Source organism: Erpetoichthys calabaricus, chromosome 6 (assembly GCF_900747795.2).
Source record: "Erpetoichthys calabaricus chromosome 6, fErpCal1.3, whole genome shotgun sequence".
NCBI lineage: Eukaryota > Metazoa > Chordata > Cladistia > Polypteriformes > Polypteridae > Erpetoichthys > Erpetoichthys calabaricus.
Window position 1 is genome coordinate 85251133 of NC_041399.2, and position 21503 is coordinate 85272635.

Sequence of the window (21503 nt, forward strand, 5' to 3'; positions counted from 1 at the left end):
ATACTAACTAAAGGATAGTAGCTACAGTGCTTCAGATAAACAATAGTGAATACAGTACTGGAAACTTATTTTAATGTCAGGTGTAAATTTAAATTACATACAGATAGAATCAACATATGAAATGCACATTAAAGGTTGTCTTTGAGAAAACTAATGGTCATTGCAGCCTATGGGTCTTGAGTTTGACACACTTGTTATAGGTAAAAGATGGGTAACTTGGGTGAGTTTTAGTGGTATGTGGAATGCCAGAAAAATGATACACTGGTAGAAATTTTCGTGTATCATTTTAACTGTGATTTAGCATCTTTGTTACATTCACACAAGTGACGTGTAGTGAGGAGAGGGTGTTTCAGTACCTTCTGATACAATGTGTCATATAGTGGTAAACTATAGAGATGGAAAAAGAAGGTGAAGATAAGAGGTCGAGGCTGCCTTATATCCACATGACCAATAAAATTAAGAGCTGGTTAGGAAAAATGCAAAGTGCTTAGTTTCCCACACTCTTTATATTTAACTTGCTATAAGGTAAGTCTGAATGTTCACATGCAATTAACCAGCATGTAGCTGACATGTCCTGATTAAATTTATATAAACACATGTGTACTGCAAAAAATAAATGTTATAATATTAATCATGGACCGCAGAATCGGATGGCACTAGGGCTCCAGCTTCTTTTGTTTTATCAATGTTAAAATTTGTATTTTGCATTATATTGTACATGCTGTATGACACGATGACAAAACACTATATTTTTTTTCTTGTCAAGTCTATTGATTTTTGAAGGGGTCAGTTCAAAAACATGCGTACTTATCATGCTATCAATTAACGTGGCTTTCTCTAGAATGTTCGCGTATGCAGTTTACAAATCTGAAATTACTGAGCAACTACAAATAATGCAACAATTTGAAAAATTAGGAAAATATAGAAATAGAGTACTTCAAACAAATGGTAATTATTAAGATGTTGTCAGGACAGAGTGCTGTCAATGGAAAATAAATTTATGATGGGATTTAATACATGTAGGCAGTATGTAGATACTTTCAACAGTGTAAGATAATCAGTGCTTGACGTGGGCTGGTACACAGTGCCAGCATTTTTCCTTTTTTGCCTTAAGGGGTACTGACAGTAATAACATGCTTTAGATCTCTATGGAGCTACCTTTTTAATGTGTGGCCATTTAGAGTTCCAGATAAATGATGTTACAGTTTAGTTAAATTTCATAAAAAAGTATACAGTAATCCCTCGCTATATCGCGCTTCGCCTTTCGCGGCTTCACTCCATCGCAGATTTTATATGTAAGCATATTTAAATATATATCGCGGATTTTTCGCTGCTTCGCGGGTTTCTGCGGACAATGGGTCTTTTAATTTCTGGTTTGCCCAGTTGATTTCATACAAGGGACGCTATTGGCAGATGGCTGAGAAGCTACCCAGCTTATTTTTCTCTTTCTCTTGCGCTGACTTTCTCTGATCCTGACGTAGGGGGATTGAGCAGGGGGGCTGTTCGCACACCTAGACGATAAGGACGCTCGTCTAAAAATGCTGAAAGATTATCTTCACGTTGCTATCTTTTGTGCAGCTGCTTCCTGAAACGACATGCTGCACAGTGCTTCGCATACTTAAAAGCTCGAAGGGCACGTATTGATTTTTCACTGTTTTGTTTTTCTCTGGCTCTCTCTCTCTCTTTCTCTCTCTCTCCCTGCTCCTGACGGAGGGGGTGTGAGCTGCCGCCTTCAACAGCTTTGTGCCGCGGTGCTTCGCATACTTAAAAGCAAACAGCCCTATTGATTTGTTTGCTTTTCTCTATCTCTCTGACATGCTCTGCTCCTGACGCGCACTCCCTTGAAGAGGAAAATATGTTTGCATTCTTTTAATTGTGAGACGGAACTGTCATCTCTGTCTTGTCATGGAGCACAGTTTAAACTTTTGAAAAAGAGACAAATGTTTGTTTGCAGTGTTTGAATAACGTTCCTGTCTCTCTACAACCTCCTGTGTTTCTGTGCAAATCTGTGACCCAAGCATGACAATATAAAAATAACCATATAAACATATGGTTTCTACTTCGCGGATTTTCTTATTTCGCGGGTGGCTCTGGAACGCAACCCCCGCGATGGAGGAGGGATTACTGTATATTGATGCATATAGCCAGCATCCATACCATATCAGAATAGGTCATCCACCTGAAGCTAATCATGATTGGGCCCGTACAGTACTTGGATGGGAGACCATCTAGGAAAGCTTGAAATGCTGCTGGAAGAGGTGTCGGTGAGACCAGCAGGGGGCGCCTGCCCTGTCATCTGAATGGGGATCCTAATCTAGTGCAGTGACGGAGATAAAGTGATGTAAAAATTGCATCATCCTTCATGTGAGACATAAAGATCCCTGGGCATCCTGATCCATTCTATATTGCCCTTCACAGCCTAGTCATTCTGGCCCCTCTGTCTATAATTGGCTATCTCTCTCACCACTTCACACCTAATAGCTCATGTATGGTGAGCATACTGGCACAAAAATGGCTGCTGTTGCATCATCCAGATGGATGCTACACATTAGTAGTGATCGATATGACTCTCCACTCACTGAAGTGCTTTGAGTAGTGATAAAAGCCCTATATAAATGTAAAGAATTATTATTATTATTACATAGGGATGCTGTGAATGAAGTATAGGAGCTTTGGATGGCCCTTAATTTTGACATTTATAATAGACAGAGGGAAACTTCATTGGGGACTGGAAAGAAGATGGAAGCCCTCTGCACTCTCTGAGAGTAACACACAGTCACAAGCTGGTGGCCTCATTACCCTATTAAGAGAATATGCAGCAGTTAAGGATAGAGAAGGTTCAGGGTCAGAAGAATATCAAGGGCTGCTAGAGTGAGCTCTAGTCTGGTGTCACTGTTGCAAATGAAAAAACATCAACCCCCGCCTCTGAATCTGGTTGAGATGTGATTTCTGTCTTGAGGTCTGAGGGCCTGGGCTCAGGTGATGATCTCGTACAAATGCTTACCTGGCAGCAGGAAGAGAAGTAAGAATGCAGAGAGAGAGGGAAAGAGAGGCAGGATGTGTGAAACGAAATGCTTGGTACTACTTTGTTAGGCAAGTGGAAAGCCATACTACCTGCAGTAACAGACAGGGGTCAGCAGCTTGTACAGGTCCAGACAGGCTGTGAACTTTCTGTTGTTTCGTCCGTTTGTTATTTTGATTTCTCCCTTTTGTTCAGCCCTCATTTATTTTAATTGTTTATTAAGTTTAGACTGTTCTGTAGATTTTTGGGCAACCTCACATTATCCTTGTTAGAAACTATGCTGCAATTACACTTCCTACTTGTAAAAAAGTGTTCAACAAAAAATTAAACTTTTAGCCAGAAAGAATGTAATATTTGTTCACATCAGTCCATATGAAAATCTTTTTCCCCTTTTTATAATTTTTTTTTCTTCAACAGTTACAGTGCGAGCTCACTTGACTGGTTGGCTGATGACTCTAAAGAAGACATTTGTGCTGGCACCCAGTTCAGTATTAAGAATCATAGTCCTTATAACCAGTCTCATTGTGCTGCCTTACTTGGGGTAGGTCCATTTATCTTTGAAACATTTTGAACTTTTGGTTGTGAAATCTATGACTGATTTCAATACATGTAGTTAATAATGAATGCATTAAAAACATCTTTTGAGTCAAATACTGAGTTCGTACATAAAACTGGGAAGTTTATTGGCTCTAATCAACTCTAATTTTTTTAAACTTGTTACTTCCTATTGTGTACTCATCACATAATGTCTGCATGTTTTAAATAATTTTCTGAAATCTTTGTACATTTTAAGACACTTGAAAAATGTGTCACTATGTACTTCCATTCATTAGTCATTGAAATTTAGCCTAAATAAGGTCAGTCCAATGCAGGCTTCACAAACATTCATACAGGAATGCTTTAGTGTCTCCTAAGTACAGTAACACCGGCAAAAAGTCTCTTAAGGGGAAACCAAAAGCTATAACATCCATCCATTTTCCAACCCGCTGAATCCAAACACAGGGTCTCGGGGGGTCTGCTGGAGCCAATCCCAGCCAACACACGGCACAAGGCAGGAACCAATCCCGGGCAGGGTGCCAACCCCCCCAGGACAAAGTTATAACATGCATCCAGCAATTCATGTTACCTGTGTTACAGGTGTGCTTATTGTAAATGTGGCCATCAAACAGTGGCTGACAGCAAATACATCTCCAAATGAAATAAATTCAATGATATAATTTTCAAGTTAACTTACAAAACCTTTTTATTCTTCAGGGTACATGGAGCTACTCTGGGTGTCGGATCTCTTCTAGCTGGTTTCTTGGGGGAATCAACCATGGTGGCAATAGCAGCTTGCTATGTCTACAGGAAACAGGTGAGGAAAAAAAAAACAAGATTTCACTGTAAGTGTACACAGCCTTTAGACTCAAAAAACCCTGTAAAAATGTTAACAAAAATGTATTTCATGCAGTTCACAGTCCCTAAGGAAACAAGCAAAATTCATTAAAAAACAAGAGCAAGAACCATTAAGTATGTACAGTAATGTGAAAAAAAAAGTACACCCTCTTTCAGTTCTAAGGTTTTACCCATCAGGACATAATAAAAATCATCTGGTCCTTAGCAGGTCTTAAAATTAAGTAAATACAACCTCATATGAACAGCAACACACTGTGTCATAACTTATTTAACAAAAGCTAAGCCAAAATGCAGAAGCCGTGTGTGAAAAATTAAGTACACCCTTAATGCTTCCATAGGAATTAAGAGGGTAAGCAGCAGCCAGGTGCAGCTAATAAGACGCACTGGATTAGCTGATCATCAGCAAGTGACCATCTCTATAACAGGTGGTTGAAACCTGTCTGAGAAGGACAGGACTACCTGGAGAAGTCAATATAAAAGCAGCTCAGTGATCGCCATTTTGCAGACATAGCACTTTAGCAGTCAAGAAATGTGTCTGGTGTCCATCTGTCTGGGTGTGTGTTAGCCAGCGACTCTCGCAGAGATGAGGGGCAGTAGGCATATGAGTTGAGTGTAACCCTGGGTCAGTGGAGTGAAGCAGAGAAAGGACCACCTGTATGAGTGGGCAAAGGGACGAAGCAGCTGGGAAATGTGTCCAAAGTGCTCACTAAGTGCTGTGTCTGCGAACGGCAATCTCCAAGTTGTTTTTTTTTTTGTTGCCCCTGTCCCGTTCTTTTGGACAGTTTAGCACATCTAATAGATTTAGTTCTTTTTTGGTTGGTAGAATCATGGTGTGCCTTGGGATTTTTTGGGTTACAAAAAGTGTGCCACTACAGAGAAAAGGTTGGAAAACACTGCTCTACCTACATCTTTGCTCCTGGCATGTTAAAAAAGATTTCCGTAGCTGCTATCTCACTTAAAATTGACAGTGCATTGCTTGAATGGTTATGTTGTGCTCTTTGCATACATTAGTGAAGATGTTTCAAACTCAAATAATGGGTAGGGATAATCATTACACTTCTGTTTTGTAGAACTTTGTCATAGATAGATAGATAGATAGATAGATAGATAGATAGATAGATAGATAGATAGATAGATAGATAGATAGATAGATAGATAGATAGATAGATAGATAGATAGATACTTTATTAATCCCAAGGGGAAATTCACATATTATATGTCATATTAGGGCAGGCAGCACTGTAAGCTACCTGGCAGACCAGTAAGTTAAATACAGAGGTACTAGAGCAGGGGTATTGAATTAAAATTTAAAGAGGTACGATCAACAAAATTTTCTTTTATAAAAGGTCCGAATATCAGTTTGTGCTATGATTCAGATCCCTATATATGCAGTCATTGAATGTCTAGAAAAAAATAAACAGGGTATAATTACCACAGCATTTCAACAATATTTATTTTCAGTTTTCAGTAAGGACATTAAACATGTGGATCTGTTGAATTTAATTGACCCTGTATTTTTATGGAATATGAATAACTATCTTTAACACAACACATAAAACAAATAAACAACTCTGTTTAATAAAATATAAAAGTAGGCCCATCATATTCACATTTTAAGTAGAAGAAAATAGAACCATCTTAATAAAACTAAAAAGTGCACTCCTTTACAGCAGTCCTATCAGATTTTTTTTTTTATGTTGCCCCACAATCCACGCTACTTTAACTGAACATTCATGTGCACACTACTGGGCTGTAAATGAATGTGAGAGGACTCTGGCGAAGCAGTCATAGTGGGCTCTCAGTTTGCTTATTTTATGTACCCAACTTCAGACTACCGCAAGCGCAAACGATCCATGTTTTCTCTAATAGTGGGGCTTCACATTTGTACTTTTTCAGAACACGAGACAAACTTGTTTTTGAAATACCCGCTGAAAGAATGAACATACAGTGGTGTGAAAAACTATTTGCCCCCTTCCTGATTTCTTATTCTTTTGCATGTTTGTCACACAAAATGTTTCTGATCATCAAACACATTTAACCATTAGTCAAATATAACACAAGTAAACACAAAATGCAGTTTTTAAATGATGGTGTTTATTATTTAGGGAGAAAAAAAATCCAAACCTACATGGCCCTGTGTGAAAAAGTAATTGCCCCCTTGTTAAAAAATAACCTAACTGTGGTGTATCACACCTGAGTTCAATTTCCGTAGCCACCCCCAGGCCTGATTACTGCCACACCTGTTTCAATCAAGAAATCACTTAAATAGGAGCTGCCTGACACAGAGAAGTAGACCAAAAGCAGCTCAAAAGCTAGACATCATCCCAAGATCCAAAGAAATTCAGGAACAAATGAGAACAGAAGTAATTGAGATCTATCAGTCTGGTAAAGGTTATAAAGCCATTTCTAAAGCTTTGGGACTCCAGCGAACCACAGTGAGAGCCATTATCCACAAATGGCAAAAACATGGAACAGTGGTGAACCTTCCCAGGAGTGGCCGGCCGACCAAAATTACCCCAAGAAGGCAGAGACGACTCATCCGAGAGGTCACAAAAGACCCCAGGACAACATCTAAAGAACTGCAGGCCTCACTTGCCTCAATTAAGGTCAGTGTTCAAGACTCCACCATAAGAAAGAGACTGGGCAAAAACGGCCTGCATGGCAGATTTCCAAGACGCACACCACTGTTAAGCAAAAAGAACATTAGGGCTCGTCTCAATTTTGCTAAGAAACATCTCAATGATTGCCAAGACTTTTGGGAAAATACCTTGTGGACTGATGAGTCAGAAGTTGAACTTTTTGGAAGGCAAATGTCCCGTTACATCTGGCGTAAAAGGAACACAGCATTTCAGAAAAAGAACATCATACCAACAGTAAAATATGGTGGTGGTAGTGTGATGGTCTGGGGTTGTTTTGCTGCTTCAGGACCTGGAAGGCTTGCTGTGATAGATGGAACCATGAATTCTACTGTCTACCAAAAAATCCTGAAGGAGAATGTCCAGCCATCTGTTCGTCAACTCAAGCTGAAGCTATCTTGGGTGCTGCAACAGGACAATGACCCAAAACACACCAGCAAATCCACCTCTGAATGGCTGAAGAAAAACAAAATGAAGACTTTGGAGTGGCCTAGTCAAAGTCCTGACCTGAATCCAATTGAGATGCTATGGCATGACCTTAAAAAGGCGGTTCATGCTAGAAAACCCTCAAATAAAGCTGAATTACAACAATTTTGCAAAGATGAGTGGGCCAAAATTCCTCCAGAGCGCTGTAAAAGACTCATTGCAAGTTATCGCAAACGCTTGATTGCAGTTATTGCTGCTAAGGGTGGCCCAACCAGTTATTAGGTTCAGGGGGCAATTACTTTTTCACACAGGGCCATGTAGGTTTGGATTTTTTTTTCTCCCTAAATAATAAAAACCACCATTTACAAACTGCATTTTGTGTTTACTTGTGTTATATTTGACTAATGGTTAAATGTGTTTGATGATCAGAAACATTTTGTGTGACAAACATGCAAAAGAATAAGAAATCAGGAAGGGGGCAAATAGTTTTTCACACCACTGTATATTGGTTCGTCCATTCATCTTTGAAGGTTCAGTTTTCTACGTCTACTTTCCTTTTTTTAGAATAAACCATGCTCCCTGTCACTCTTTCATTTATATTATTACCTTTCGCGGCATCATGTGGATGTTTTATCCATCCACTGTAACAATCGCATTGATTTGCTTTCTGTTGAGTGACAGGAATAGACGCACACACGTCAAGAAGGAAAAAAAAATGATGGATGAAAATTATCAGTCACTCTCACTCATTTATCAGAAATGCATCACGTTCCGGTTAGTGCTGTCACTCAGCCCAAGTCCACCATTTAGTGATGCCTGTACTTATGTGATATGACATCGATTTGATCTTCTTACCGAAACATGAAATGCAAAAAAAAAACCAAAAGAAAAACAAAAATGAGCGTGATTTTTGTCTTTGCAACTTTTCTCTAGTATTGCACCATGATTGCCGTAAGCTCCCTTTCCTCCCACTCCGTTGCACCTATGTATAAATCAAGAAAACAAACACCAGTGCTATGTATTGACATGTGGCGTATTGCTGTGAACCACATAATACGAAAATTTCAACCTTTAAATGAAAATTTTATTTCATAAAATTTTAAAGGTAGTATATAAATACAGTACTGGATGTGTATGTAATTCTTTAGGGAAACACTTGACCTTTTAGTGTTATTATTTCATGGGGCCAAAGGATCCTTGGAAGAATTCCATGCTGATAAACGTGGGCCTTGAACTTTATACACATAAACACACATAACTCACAAGCCCATTTAAAGATAGTTTATTTTTAAACAACATTCCTTCTTCACAAAGTCTTTTTGACACTGAAGGCAGAAACTATCTCTGAATGGGACAGCAGTTCATCACCAGCTATTTGTTTTGTTATATTTCACTTTGTGTAGCCTTCTAATGTTGATTTAATTGAATCAAATTTTCCTAATATTGTGTCACCCAGAATTGTATATTGGCAAACAAAGAGGACAGGGTAACTTTACTACTGATATGAAGAATGAGTAGAATCATTTTCCTATCTTCAATATTTATGAAAATGTGGTCAACCTAACATCCACTAAGTATTCAACATCAGTTTTTCTTGTTCCTGTGCTGTAGGTTTTTTCCATGTATTTCAGTGTCCCTTCTATGTTCTAAATACATATAGTGTGGTTTGAGTAGATTAGATTAGATCAGATTAGATAAACTTCATTAATCCCATGGGAAAATTCAAAGATAAGAGACCTAAATCTGATTTGGGAGGAAACCAGAGGACCAGGAGAAGACCCATAGGGAGAAAGGGAGTGTGTCCAGACTCCAAGTAGATAAATGTCTTTAGGTCGGCAGCAACATTAATAAATGCATATGTGAATGTCTACATTAATCAGCCAGTACCTTGTCCAAAACTGCCTGCCATGCACTTAATGCTGCCAGAAACCTATATTGAAATAACTAAGTTTGGTATATGAATAAATGTTTACTAATGCTAAAACATGAAGTATTACCATAACGGCCATCTTTTGATTTTCAGAAAAAGAAGGAGAATGAAGATGAGGCAGCAGCAGAAGGAGACTTATCCCCAATGAACGATGTCAGATCTGGGGAAGAAATGACCAACATTGTAGAGAGGAGAGCTGAAGGAGAGGATGAAGACTAGAGGAAACCAGGAAGATGGGGGATAGTGCTCCACATGAAGAGTCTGAACAAGAGTGTGAGGGCTCGGCCTCTAACTTATGGAGCTTATAAACCAAATGCCTAAAAGAAGGACACAAGGAAGCCTGCATGCAGCGTCTATATTTTCTTCTTTCACCAAGGAGAACAATTAATGTGTCATGACCTGCCCCCAAAGAGTCTTCCAGCTTCCTTTTGATAGTCTCCACCGGCCAGCACAGACAGACTTTATTTGTATCTTATCTCTTGGCGATAGTGTCCTTTAACTTTCTCTCTCTCTCTGCTTTTATTTTTGTGCAGCCGTCCTATTCTTTCATAGGAACAAATGAAAAAACAAAAAACTGGAAGTGAAAAAGTTTATATGCTAATTTAATTTATTTGCTTGAAATTATTACAATTTTGATCCTGAATGTAAAAAGAAAAAAAAATGAAAAAGAACTTTACTGAGGTCTCTGTGTAGACCTGTGTGCTTTTTTGCAATAGTGCTGCTAATTATTAGTTATGCAGTAGGGAAAAAAACTATACATATATATATATATAAAATATATATATATATATTAAATATATTTCAAATCCATAATGTTAAAGGTAGTTAAAAAGAAACAGTTACTACATATACAAAACATTTGTAAAACATCAGTATTTTAATTGTGATTGCAGGATTGGTGCTCAAGTGCCATTTAAAGATAGATTCTTTTCTAAAGATGGTGCTGATGTATGAATGGTCTTGATGGTTTACTTTGTAATTGTAAGACATGAATGCGATAGCCACGGTCATAGCTGTGAGTGGCCACCTTGGCCGCTTAATAGTTTTATCATGCTAATTGAAGTGAATATCTTGAAATGGTTCTCTTTTATCTCAGGAAGAATGACATTAAACATCCCATCTTGTTACTAGATTAGCTTATTTTAAGTTTAGCACCACCTCTTCACAGCAGTTTTTAACGTATGTATTTGTACCGTAAAGTGTTCCATGTTTATTTCTTACCTGTGTATTTCACACACAGAGATGACCATTATCACAATTTTTCTTAAGTGTGCGGAGTGTCAAATATCCATACTCCTCCACAAATGAAAAAGAGCTCAAGTATATATTTCAAGTACGTCTGTGACAGAATATGATGGTTTTTTACAAAGTGGGACACTTGTGGAAGCACCTTCACACATACTTTACTTTAACGGAAGGACAGACAGAGCTGACTGTCACAAGCAAAAATGAACTGAACTGACTATGCAGAAGTAACTGGACAGAAAATACACTTCACATGAATCAATATTTAACTTTGAGAGATTATAACTATTAAAAAAAAAAGACACTGAGCGCTTAATGTATTTTTGCTGAAAACGGAGAAGATGACTGGAGTGGTTCTATTTCACAGATTCTTTTTTCTTTAATTAAATATAGTGTGTACATAGTTTTAACAGATTTGGTTTCAGGGAGCCATCTTTGATTGAATTTCCTGATTTTACAGAGAACGATCAGTGTTTAGGATTGACAGTGTAAAATTTCAACCCCAGTAGCTTATGCTTCTCAAATTTTTATAACTTGTAAGTGACAGGTAGTTAAATTCATCAAAGACTGGACTTTTATATAATAGAGTAATGGTTATTACTGCTGCCTCACCGCCTTATGGACCTGCATTCAGATGTTGTACATACTCCACTGCAGGTTTCTCTATAGATGTTTTGGTTTTTCTCCTTAATCCCAAAGACCTTTGTGTACTCCACACATACATGGAATAATTTTCCAAGTAGTGAGGTAGACAATTTGGGGTCGATCAAAATTTGCCTCAGTATCATTTTGGAGAAATTAGATAAGTAGTGTTGAGCAACTTTGCTTAGTTATTCCCATCAAAACAAATTAAATGTTCTACTGTGAAATTAATCAATAACTCAATATAAGTGAGTTAAATGGTGGGTGTATGTACTTTTGCAATGAGACTAGTGTCCTTTGCAGGGTCAAATCCTGCCTTGAATTCAAATCAATGACTCTTGCCTACACAGTACTGTCATGAAATAAGAACACGTACAGATGGATGTACACAGTGATAGTACTGAGAATGCATTAACTTGATTTTTCCACCATTTCTGGGACCTCTCTCCTTTTCTTTCTTAGTTGTTTTTCAGAAATCTTTGCACCTAATGGAATGTCTTTACTTTTTAATGACAAGATTAAATGCTGCTTTTGTGACAGCCACATATACCTTGCTTGGCATGAGGTGCAGTGGCTTGGGATCGGTCAGTACAGCTCAGGTTGGTTTTATTTTAGTAATTGTGCCAATGTATTGTGAAGTGTTTACTGATATGACAAACTGTTAGAGGTGACAGTTACAGAGAATGGCCATATGCCACAAGTCGCCAAACCTTGGACTATGTTTCTAATAGTGATGTATAGTAAGATTAGACTTCAGAGATGCTCTTTTTTATGTATGGAATTCTTTTTTTAAATTCAGTTTGTATCTTTTTTCTGCCTGGACAGCAAGCAATTGAACTGGGTTCTAAATCATTTTTTACTTGGCCAGTGCCTTCATTTTAATAAATGCAGTAGTCTTGCTGACCTTAACAAGATAACAGACTGAGTAAAGAACTGGAGAAGGGAAAAAATGCCTGAAGGCTGTAAATTCTATAGTGAAATCTCATCAGATATGCTGTGAGCAATGTTGATGAGCAATATGAAAGTGGATCACTTTGTATTTAGCAGTTTATAATAAGGTATCAGTCATACAACATTGATGTTAAAGGCTGTTTTGTTTAATGTTAGTAGTGGTGTCCACCCTTCTTGACAGAACAAGTACAAACAAAAATAAGTAATGTAATGATGGTCAGCAGATAACTAATGGGTATGTGATTATATATACTTTATTATTATTTTTTTAAAATCAGCAATGGCACAGAGAATATCCAGAACTGGAAGTTAGATGGTTATTTGGTAACAGCCACTTCTTAAGAAAGCATCAGTCTAGAAATGAGAGAAAGTAGACCTTTGAAACACTCCAATCAAGGATTTCATGGTATGGGGCAAAATAGGCATATTTTTAGCATCTGAATACTCTTGGTGCTAAACAATATTTTTCTGAATCATTTTGCGCTGTAGCATGGCCTGCAGCAATGTGAGATATGCATCATGTAATGTTACTGGTTAGAAATAGGAGCAGTCTCCTGTTCAGTGGCTTTAACTCTTGCACAGCTTCCTTTGTGATCATTTTCTGTGGAACTCAAAGCATTCACTATACACATGTTCAGAAATAATGCATTTGTTTTATAAATAAAGAAATTACTGGCCAGGCAAATGTGTGTTTTTTATAGACCTAGTTTTGTATTATTTTTTTCAGTTTATTCACACTCATTGTTTTAGATAGCTTGCACTGTAAGAAAGCAGTTTTCACAACACTTCAGAAATAAAAGTGTGTCTCTCACACTGCTTACAGAAAAGAACATACATTATTGTGTCACACATTCTTTGGCCAAAAACAAAACTGAACATATTTTACCTATATTTGCACATGGTATTACATAGTCCAGTGAATAACATTAAACACTCTTGAAAATGAATTTCAAATTAATCTAAATAAGTTACAAATCTAAAACAGCCAACTGCCTTTGAAATCCTATGAAGTCGAAACTGCACTGAAATCCTTAAAATCTGATTAGTTAATAAAAATCTGTGGTTCCCGATTATATCATGATGTAATATTATATAGTATACAGGTGCTGGTCATAAAATTAGAATATCATGACAAAGTTGATTTATTTCAGTAATTCCATTCAAAAAGTGAAACTTGTATATTAGATTCATTCATTACACACAGACTGATGTATTTCAAATGTTTATTTCTTTTAATTGTGATGATTATAACTGACAACTAATGAAAGTCCCAAATTCAGTATCTCAGAAAATTAGAATATTGTGAAAAGGTTCAATATTGAAGACACCTGGTGCCACACTCTAATAAGCTAATTAACTCAAAACTCAGTCCAGTTCTGTAGGCTACACAATCATGGGGAAGACTGCTGACTTGACAGTTGTCCAAAAGACGACCATTGACACCTTGTACAAGGAGGGCAAGACACAAAAGGTCATTGCTAAAGAGGCTGGCTGTTCACAGAGCTCTGTGTCCAAGCACATTAATAAAGAGGCGAAGGGAAGGACAAGATGTGGTAGAAAAAAGTGTACAAGCAATAGGGATAACCGCACCCTGGAGAGGATTGTGAAACAAAACCCATTCAAAAATATGGGGGAGATTCACAAAGAGTGGACTGCAGCTGGAGTCAGTGCTTCAAGAACCACCACGCACAGACGTATGCAAGACATGGGTTTCATCATGAGTCAGATGAGGTGGCTCGGTCATCTGCTCAGGATGCCTCCTGGACGCCTCCCTGGTGAGGTGTTCCGGGCACGTCCAACCGGGAGGAGGCCCCGGGGAAGACCCAGGACACGCTGGAGGGACTGTGTCTCCCGGCTGGCCTGGGAACGCCTTGGGATTCTCCCGGAAGAGATAGAAGTGGCCGGGGAGAGGGAAGTCTGGGCATCTCTGCTCAAGCTGCTGCCCCCGCGACCTGACCTCGGATAAGCGGAAGAGGATAGATGTACATGACATTGGAGTATTGTATATATTGAATATTTGTAGGAAAACCTTAAACGCATCGAATGTACAGTACTTTGGAAGATGGGCAAGACTATCATAAAGAAGTGGGCATGGCCTGTAGAGTGATGGATCACATTGCGACTGTACAGTATCCTAAATCTGATCATCATGAAGGTTTGAAATGGATAACTAAAGAGGATATTAAACAACTCAGAGAAACACAGGCCTTGAGAAAAATGCAAAAGCATTCCAAAATATCAGACATTTTTCTGAGATCAATAGTCTATTGCACAGAAGTAGAAATTATATATTTATTAATATAGATAAAATATACATTCTGGATGACAACCTGTGTTTCTTTGTCTGAAAACTGACATAGCTAAAGTAATTTTAAAAGAAAAACTGGGCAAAAATGGTTCAATTAAAATATACAAAGAATGGAGTCTTACCCAAAAAGAGTACTGTCTGACAGATAAATAAAAGTTCCAATCAAGTGGTATATTATTTTTTTTAGAAATTATGACATTTTAGGTTTATTTTTAATTGGTATTACATTTTTTGTTCCCAGGTTGATTTTTCTGAAGGGGCTCTGATCACTGTAACCTATGCTGGAGATCCTACAAAATAAAACATTATAGCTTAATGTGGAAGCTGATCCTGAGGGTGGTGCCTGCCACATACACAATGAACTCAGATTCGGAAATCCTGTTGAAATGCTAGTTGGACCTAAATAGGTTAAAGTAGCAGTAACATTAGGCATCAGAGTAGAATATTAAAAAGAAAATCATAAAATAAAACCATGCAGACATCAGGATCCTTTATCACTGGTAATCACACTCTCAAAGCCTAGCAAATCTTACCTTTCCACGTCTCCCACAGCTCACCATACAGGTTAGACAGGTGGAGATGCTGACAACTGTGGTTCCATCATCTGGTTCTCAGCACTACTGCCACCTGTAGCATCAGAGCTGGACCTCGGTTTTCATACACCCTGTTCCTGGCATCTACTGGATCCAAAGGAAGTCCCCTCTACTCATCCATGCTCTTCCAGACTATTCAGTGGGGGACCACCCGTGGAGTGCCACATTCTCTCACAGGGCCACTGACAATTCGGCTTCTACTCCACTGCCAGATTCTGCCTTTCTCCCTCTCTTTTGCGGTTCCTTTTTTGTTTGTTTCCCCATGACCCTTGCTCAGACTCTCCTTTATTCTTCTGTAGACAAGGTGTCCTAATTTGCAGAGAGTCAATGAGAAAATTGGAACCAATCACATCCTCACATGCAAGACCGATCAGTCCCAGTCTCCCCATTAAACATCCCGAGGTTACATGAACATGCACACCCACGAAGCCTGAGTCACACCATTTTAATTAAAAATCTGCACACAGCCATGGACCCTAAAATGTTACACCACAGTAACAACTAAAAAAGAGGGAGACAATAATATCAGCCAAAACAACTGCTCTACCAAGCTCCCCTAACTACTGTTCCTCTTAAAATGTTTTTGGGAAGAAATTTCTGTATAAAAAGTTTAACGCAAACGTTAACCTTAACCCTAAACTCTTAATTCCCTCTTCAAAGTTCCATTCACTCATACTAAAAAACTATCTGGAAAAAATGAATTTCAAAACACAAACAGCACATGGTAAATTAACCCTCATAACACCGCTATACATGGTAAAAAAAAAAAAACATTTAATATAAAGGTATATTAAAGTTCACAAAATGGCTGTATATTATAAAAGTCTATGAGTAATGGAAAAAATTCCAAACGTGGCAAATGATTGCAGGGAAGATAACACTGAATACTGAATGACCATGTGTCACTAAAATAAAGCATCTGAAAATACCCTTCCAGTTTCCATTTTATATAGTAAAGTGTAAAGTACATACCTGTAGCTTGGACAAAAGAAAGCTCAACATTTTCAAAAGTTCTTTTATGTGGCTAACATTTTCTTTGTTGAAATTATGTTGTAAGTATTCCTGTTTATGTTTTTTATCCCTTAAAAAACAGCCATTCCTGTTAAACCACTTTCGTTAAGACTTAGAATCTTCTAACTAAAATCCAAAATTTCCACTATAACAGGATTTTCACCATAAAAGAAAGGTCCCTATTTTCATACTATAAATAATGCCATTATTGAGATAAACAGAGGAGAACACTAACTCTAAGCATGTGACACTGTTAACTTTTACAGAAGAGAGCAGCTTATTCAAGGTCTGGAGAATCCATGTAGTTAAAGCCTCTTTTAGTGGTTTTAAGCTTATCACTGATGCACCACTGGAATGGCTACCGAACTTCCCGCGTCTAAGGATACTACCATGAACTCTGCAGTGCTGTTATCCTATACGTAATGATATGGGTGGCCAGTAAAATGTAATTCCAGGATAACAACAACTTTGAAGTCAGGGTTGGTTTCCTAAAGCTACATGCCTACCACTTCACAGCACACCTTGGTAGGTCTGAGCCCTGGCTGACTTAAATGTGCTTGGCCCCATAACAACTTCTGGTTGGCTTTTAACGGCAGTTTCCTACTGTATCTGTCTCCAGTGGGATCTCATTCTTCCCACCGTTTGGGCGGGAGGAGTTGTACTAATCACCTACATAAACCTCCAGTGGCCTTCACTCAAACTGAGTGAAGTGGCATTTATAACACATATAAGCAGTGGCACATACATACATAACACATACAAGCAGTGGCATTTATAACACATATAAAGCTTACTCTCCTACTGTATACTGGCCCATCAGGCCATGCTGGTGTGAAGAGATGTGGACTGAGATAGCACGGTTTCTATCTGCAAGCTCCAACTATTATACTTTGTCACACAACACTGGACAATCATTTTCCAGTTGGGAACTGGTTCAAACCACACAATTTTAGAAAGCTTGCATCTTGAGAATAGTTTGTATGTCCTGAAGGTGTTTGAACTACTTTCAAAATGTAACTAGAAATTAACACAGATGAAGATAAATGCACATTACTGACATTCAACAATGTCCCTTTATACAGGTGTGTATCCACCTACGAATGGACATGCCCACATGATAATTGTCCACACAAGACATGTCCAAAACTGTTTTAGAAACACAACAGTGAATTTAGCATAAGGTAATGGCCTCCAAAATCACCAAACCTCAATCCAAACATGTTTTTGTGAGATATGATGGAATAAGATATTTGTAGAAGAGAGCCACCACTGGCTTATTTGCAAAACCTATGAGATATGTGGGAGTCAAACATGAGCTTGTAATTCTGTGCTGCCTATTTAATATTATACTGAATCTATGTCCTTGCACATTTAGATTGTTCTGATGACAGACTAGGTACCAAGACCTTCTCACTATTAGGCAGAGGTTAGGGGTCATGCATTTTAATATACTGTTTTCATGGTGTGTTTTTTTTTTTTTTTTACTTTTTCTACTGTCTGTAAAACTCCATCAAATCAAACAAATAAATCATACAGTAGACTACCTACTGAATGTGTGTGCATCTTATTTCACATTTTAGTCTGCTGAATATATATACTTTTGGTTAAAGGTAAATGTATTTATCTTATGCACTTATTCTTGTCAATGAGATAATGAATACAACATGTTGGTTTTTAACAGTTGGTACAATGATGAGGAGATTGGTCAACAAACTGCTATGTCACAAAGATGCCTCAATTTCCCCATAACAGCTGGAGGACAGGGAGATGTAGCATAATTCAACCCGGTTGATTTTATTCACATTGACAATATGCTGAATGGACAGCTAAGGAGACCAATGCTGAACTGTAGAAAACAATAAATACAGTGCATCTGGAAAGTATTCACAGCGCATCACTTTTTCCACATTTTGTAATGTTACAGCCTTATTCCAAAATGGATTAAATTCACTTTTTTCCCTCAGAATTCTACACACAACACCCCATAATGACAACGTGAAAAAAGTTTACTTGAGATTTTTTACAAATTTATTAAAAATAAAAAAAATTGAGAAAGCACATGTACGTAAGTATTCACAGCCTTTGCCATGAAGCTCAAAATTGAGCTCAGGTGCATCCTGTTTCCCCTGATCATTCTTGAGATGTTTCTGCAGCTTAATTGGAGTCCACCTGTGGTAAATTCAGTTGACTGGACATGATTTGGAAAGGCACACACCTGTCTATATAAGGTCCCACCGTTGACAGTTCATGTCAGAGCACAAACCAAGCATGAAGTCAAAGGAATTGTCTGTAGACCTCCAAGACAGGATTGTCTCGAGGCACAAATCTGGGGAAGGTTACAGAAAAATCTCTGCTGCTTTGAAGGTCCCAATGAGCACAGTGGCCTCCATCATCCGTAAGTGGAAGAAGTTCGAAACCACCAGAACTCTTCCTAGAGCTGGCCGGCCATCTAAACTGAGCGATCAGGGGAGAAGGGCCTTAGTCAGGGAGGTGACCAAGAACCCGATGGTCACTCTGTCAGAGCTCCAGAGGTCCTCTGTGGAGAGAGGAGGACCTTACAGAAGGACAACCATCTCTGCAGCAATCCACCAATCAGGCCTGTATGGTAGAGTGGCCAGATGGAAGCCACTCCTTAGTAAAAGGCACATGGCAGCCCTCCTGGAGTTTGCCAAAAGGCAACTGAAGGACTCTCAGACCATGAAAAAGAAAATTCTCTGGTCTGATGAGACAAAGATTGAAGTCTTTGGTGTGAATGCCAGGCGTCACGTTTGGAGGAAACCAGGCACTGCTCATCACCAGGCCAATACCATCCCTACAGTGAAGCATGGTGGTGGCAGCATCATGCTGTGGGGATGTTTTTCAGCGGCAGGAACCGGGAGACTAATCAGGATAAAGGGAACGATGACTGCAGCAATGTACAGAGACATCCTGGATGAAAACCTGCTCCAGAGCGCTTTTGGCCTCAGATTGGGGCGACAGTTCATCTTTCAGCAGGACACCGACCCTAAGCACACAGCCAAGATATCAAAGGAGTGGCTTCAGGACAACTCTGTGAATGTCCTTGAGAGGTCCAGCCAGAGCCCAGACTTGAATCCAATTGAACATCTCTGGAGAGATCTTAAAATGGCTGTGCATCGACGCTTCCCATACAACCTGATGGAGCTTGAGAGGTGATGCAAAGAGGAATGGGCGAAACTGGCCAAGGATAGGTGTGCCAAGCTTGTGGCATCATATTCAAAAATTGCTGCCAAAGGTGCATCGACAAAGTATTGAGCAAAGGCTGTGAATACTTATGTACATGTGATTTCTCAGTTTATTATTTTTAATAAATTTGCAAAAACCTCAAGTAAACTTTTTTCACGTTGTCATTATGGGGTGTTGTGTGGAGAATTCTGAGGAAAAAAATGAATTTAATCCATTTTGGAATAAGGCTGTAACATAACAAAACGTGGAAAAAGTGATGCGCTGTGAATACTTTCCGGATGCACTGTAAATGTCAACATGCATTTTGCACATTGTGAGCATATGACTGGGTGGCTTGATGTGTGGAGTATGTGATTTTTTCATGGGTGTTTTTATACTTAGTTTTCATTCTGCATGAAAACAAAAGCAAAATGTCTATGCTACCACTGCAAAGCACATGGGGTGAATAACATATACAAATATCATTACTGGGTGGAGTATTACTTTAAATCTAATGTCAACCTAATTGTTAACTCAGCCCTTCACATAATCAGGTTTGCTCTCTCTCTCTCTGTCTTATGTTTCAGAAATGACTAATGTGACCTTTACTGTACTTTTATCTGAAATTTATAAAGCAGGTTAGTGTCATCATGTGTTAACTGAATCAATCATGGGACTTCACCTATAGATAGATAGATAGTCTGTCGCTGAAGCTGCTCTTCTGTCTGGAGATGACACTGTTTAGTGGATGCATTGGATTCTCCATAATTGATAGGAGCCTTATGAGCACCCGTCACTCTGCCACGGATGTCAGACTGTCCAGCTCCGTGCCTACAATACAGCCTGCTTTCCTCACCAGTTTGTCCAGGCGTGAGGCGTCCTTCTTCTTAATGTTACCTATAACTGCTTTTAATAAAATATTTTTGGGGGTCTGGAATTAAGGTGTTATGGGGTACACATTTTCTCCCTTTTGTTCATTTTGCCAGAAAAGTAAATAATATGTTGGAGAGAATTTATGTTAAAGTAGCTTAACATCCTATAAAGAAAGCAGAATATCTATTTAAATGGCATATACCATAAACCAAAAAGTACAGATTTCTTATGCTAAATAAATGCTGTGCAAAAGGAACAAGGAATCCAAAAGGAGAGAAGACATTAGGAGAACTCAGTTCAGTGCTTTGCCAACTGCCAGTTTTGGTTGTTTTTTTTGCAAGCACTTTTAACAACATTTTATTTCATTAAACAGCTAATTTTGTGTCTTGACTGATATTAGATTAAATGTGCAAGTTCTATAGTAAGTTTTGTTCAATGTTTATTTTCCTGAGATAAATGAAAACACTATCTTTTACTTTCTTTATTAAAATCTCCATTGACAGCATCTGTCTTGAAATTAATTTAGCAAGATGAAGATAAATCATCACTTATGTGGAAGAGCAGTGTAAACTGGGTGTTCAGTCAGTGAGTGTGTGTGTGTTGTTTGTGCTATGTGACCATGAATGTTTTCCTTTTGTGTTTAAGTCTGCAAGTCATTGTTACATATTCTTCTCTGTTCATTTAGAGCAGAGACATATGATGTATAGTGAGGCATTTTTAATGTCTCAACTCATATTTGTAATCAGTGAACTTTGATTTAAATGGCTTTAACCCATTACTTTATCTGCATAAGAATGTTATTTTTAACTAAATTTAAGATCCTGTTGCAGTTTTTGTGTTCAATATTTTGTGCAGCAGTATGATGAAAAAAAATCAGAAAACTGATTTACTAACAGTTCTCTGTAAAACTAAATATTAAAAAATATAATCCATGGCACTTAAACAGCATGGTTTTCAATTTTGCTTTTAGATCCTCTGTATAATGCATGTTTACTGTACATGTCTAGGCTTAGACTACTCTGAACATAAGACTACTTTTTGTACCGTATCTCATGAATAAACTCAGCAGGCTGACTTAAAATTGAGTCTACATTCTACTTTAATGGAGAAGCAGGATCTTCCTGAAGGAAAAGAAAAAAGACAACATAGGAAAAAAATAAAAGATAACCGTTAGATGCAATCAAGTATTTCTCTTTTCTTTTAGGCAGAATTAAGATCAATTCCCTAAACCATATTTCATAGTATAGTTTCAACATGTATCCCTCAAAAACCTTGAGATGATGAGGCT

At 38.2% G+C, this 21503-nt stretch overlaps 1 protein-coding gene across 1 annotated transcript in view; it reads left to right on the forward strand.

Annotated features, from left to right (window-relative positions):
• Window positions 1–15979, forward strand: part of ankhb (ANKH inorganic pyrophosphate transport regulator b) — a 199316-nt gene extending 183337 nt beyond the window's left edge. The window contains exons 10-12 of the mRNA XM_028803795.2: window positions 3440–3563; window positions 4277–4376; window positions 9503–15979. Of these exons, the coding sequence (XP_028659628.1) occupies window positions 3440–3563; window positions 4277–4376; window positions 9503–9628 (350 nt within the window). The 3' untranslated portion in view covers window positions 9629–15979. The remainder of the gene's footprint in view (window positions 1–3439; window positions 3564–4276; window positions 4377–9502) is intronic.
• Window positions 15980–21503: the final 5524 nt, after the last annotated feature.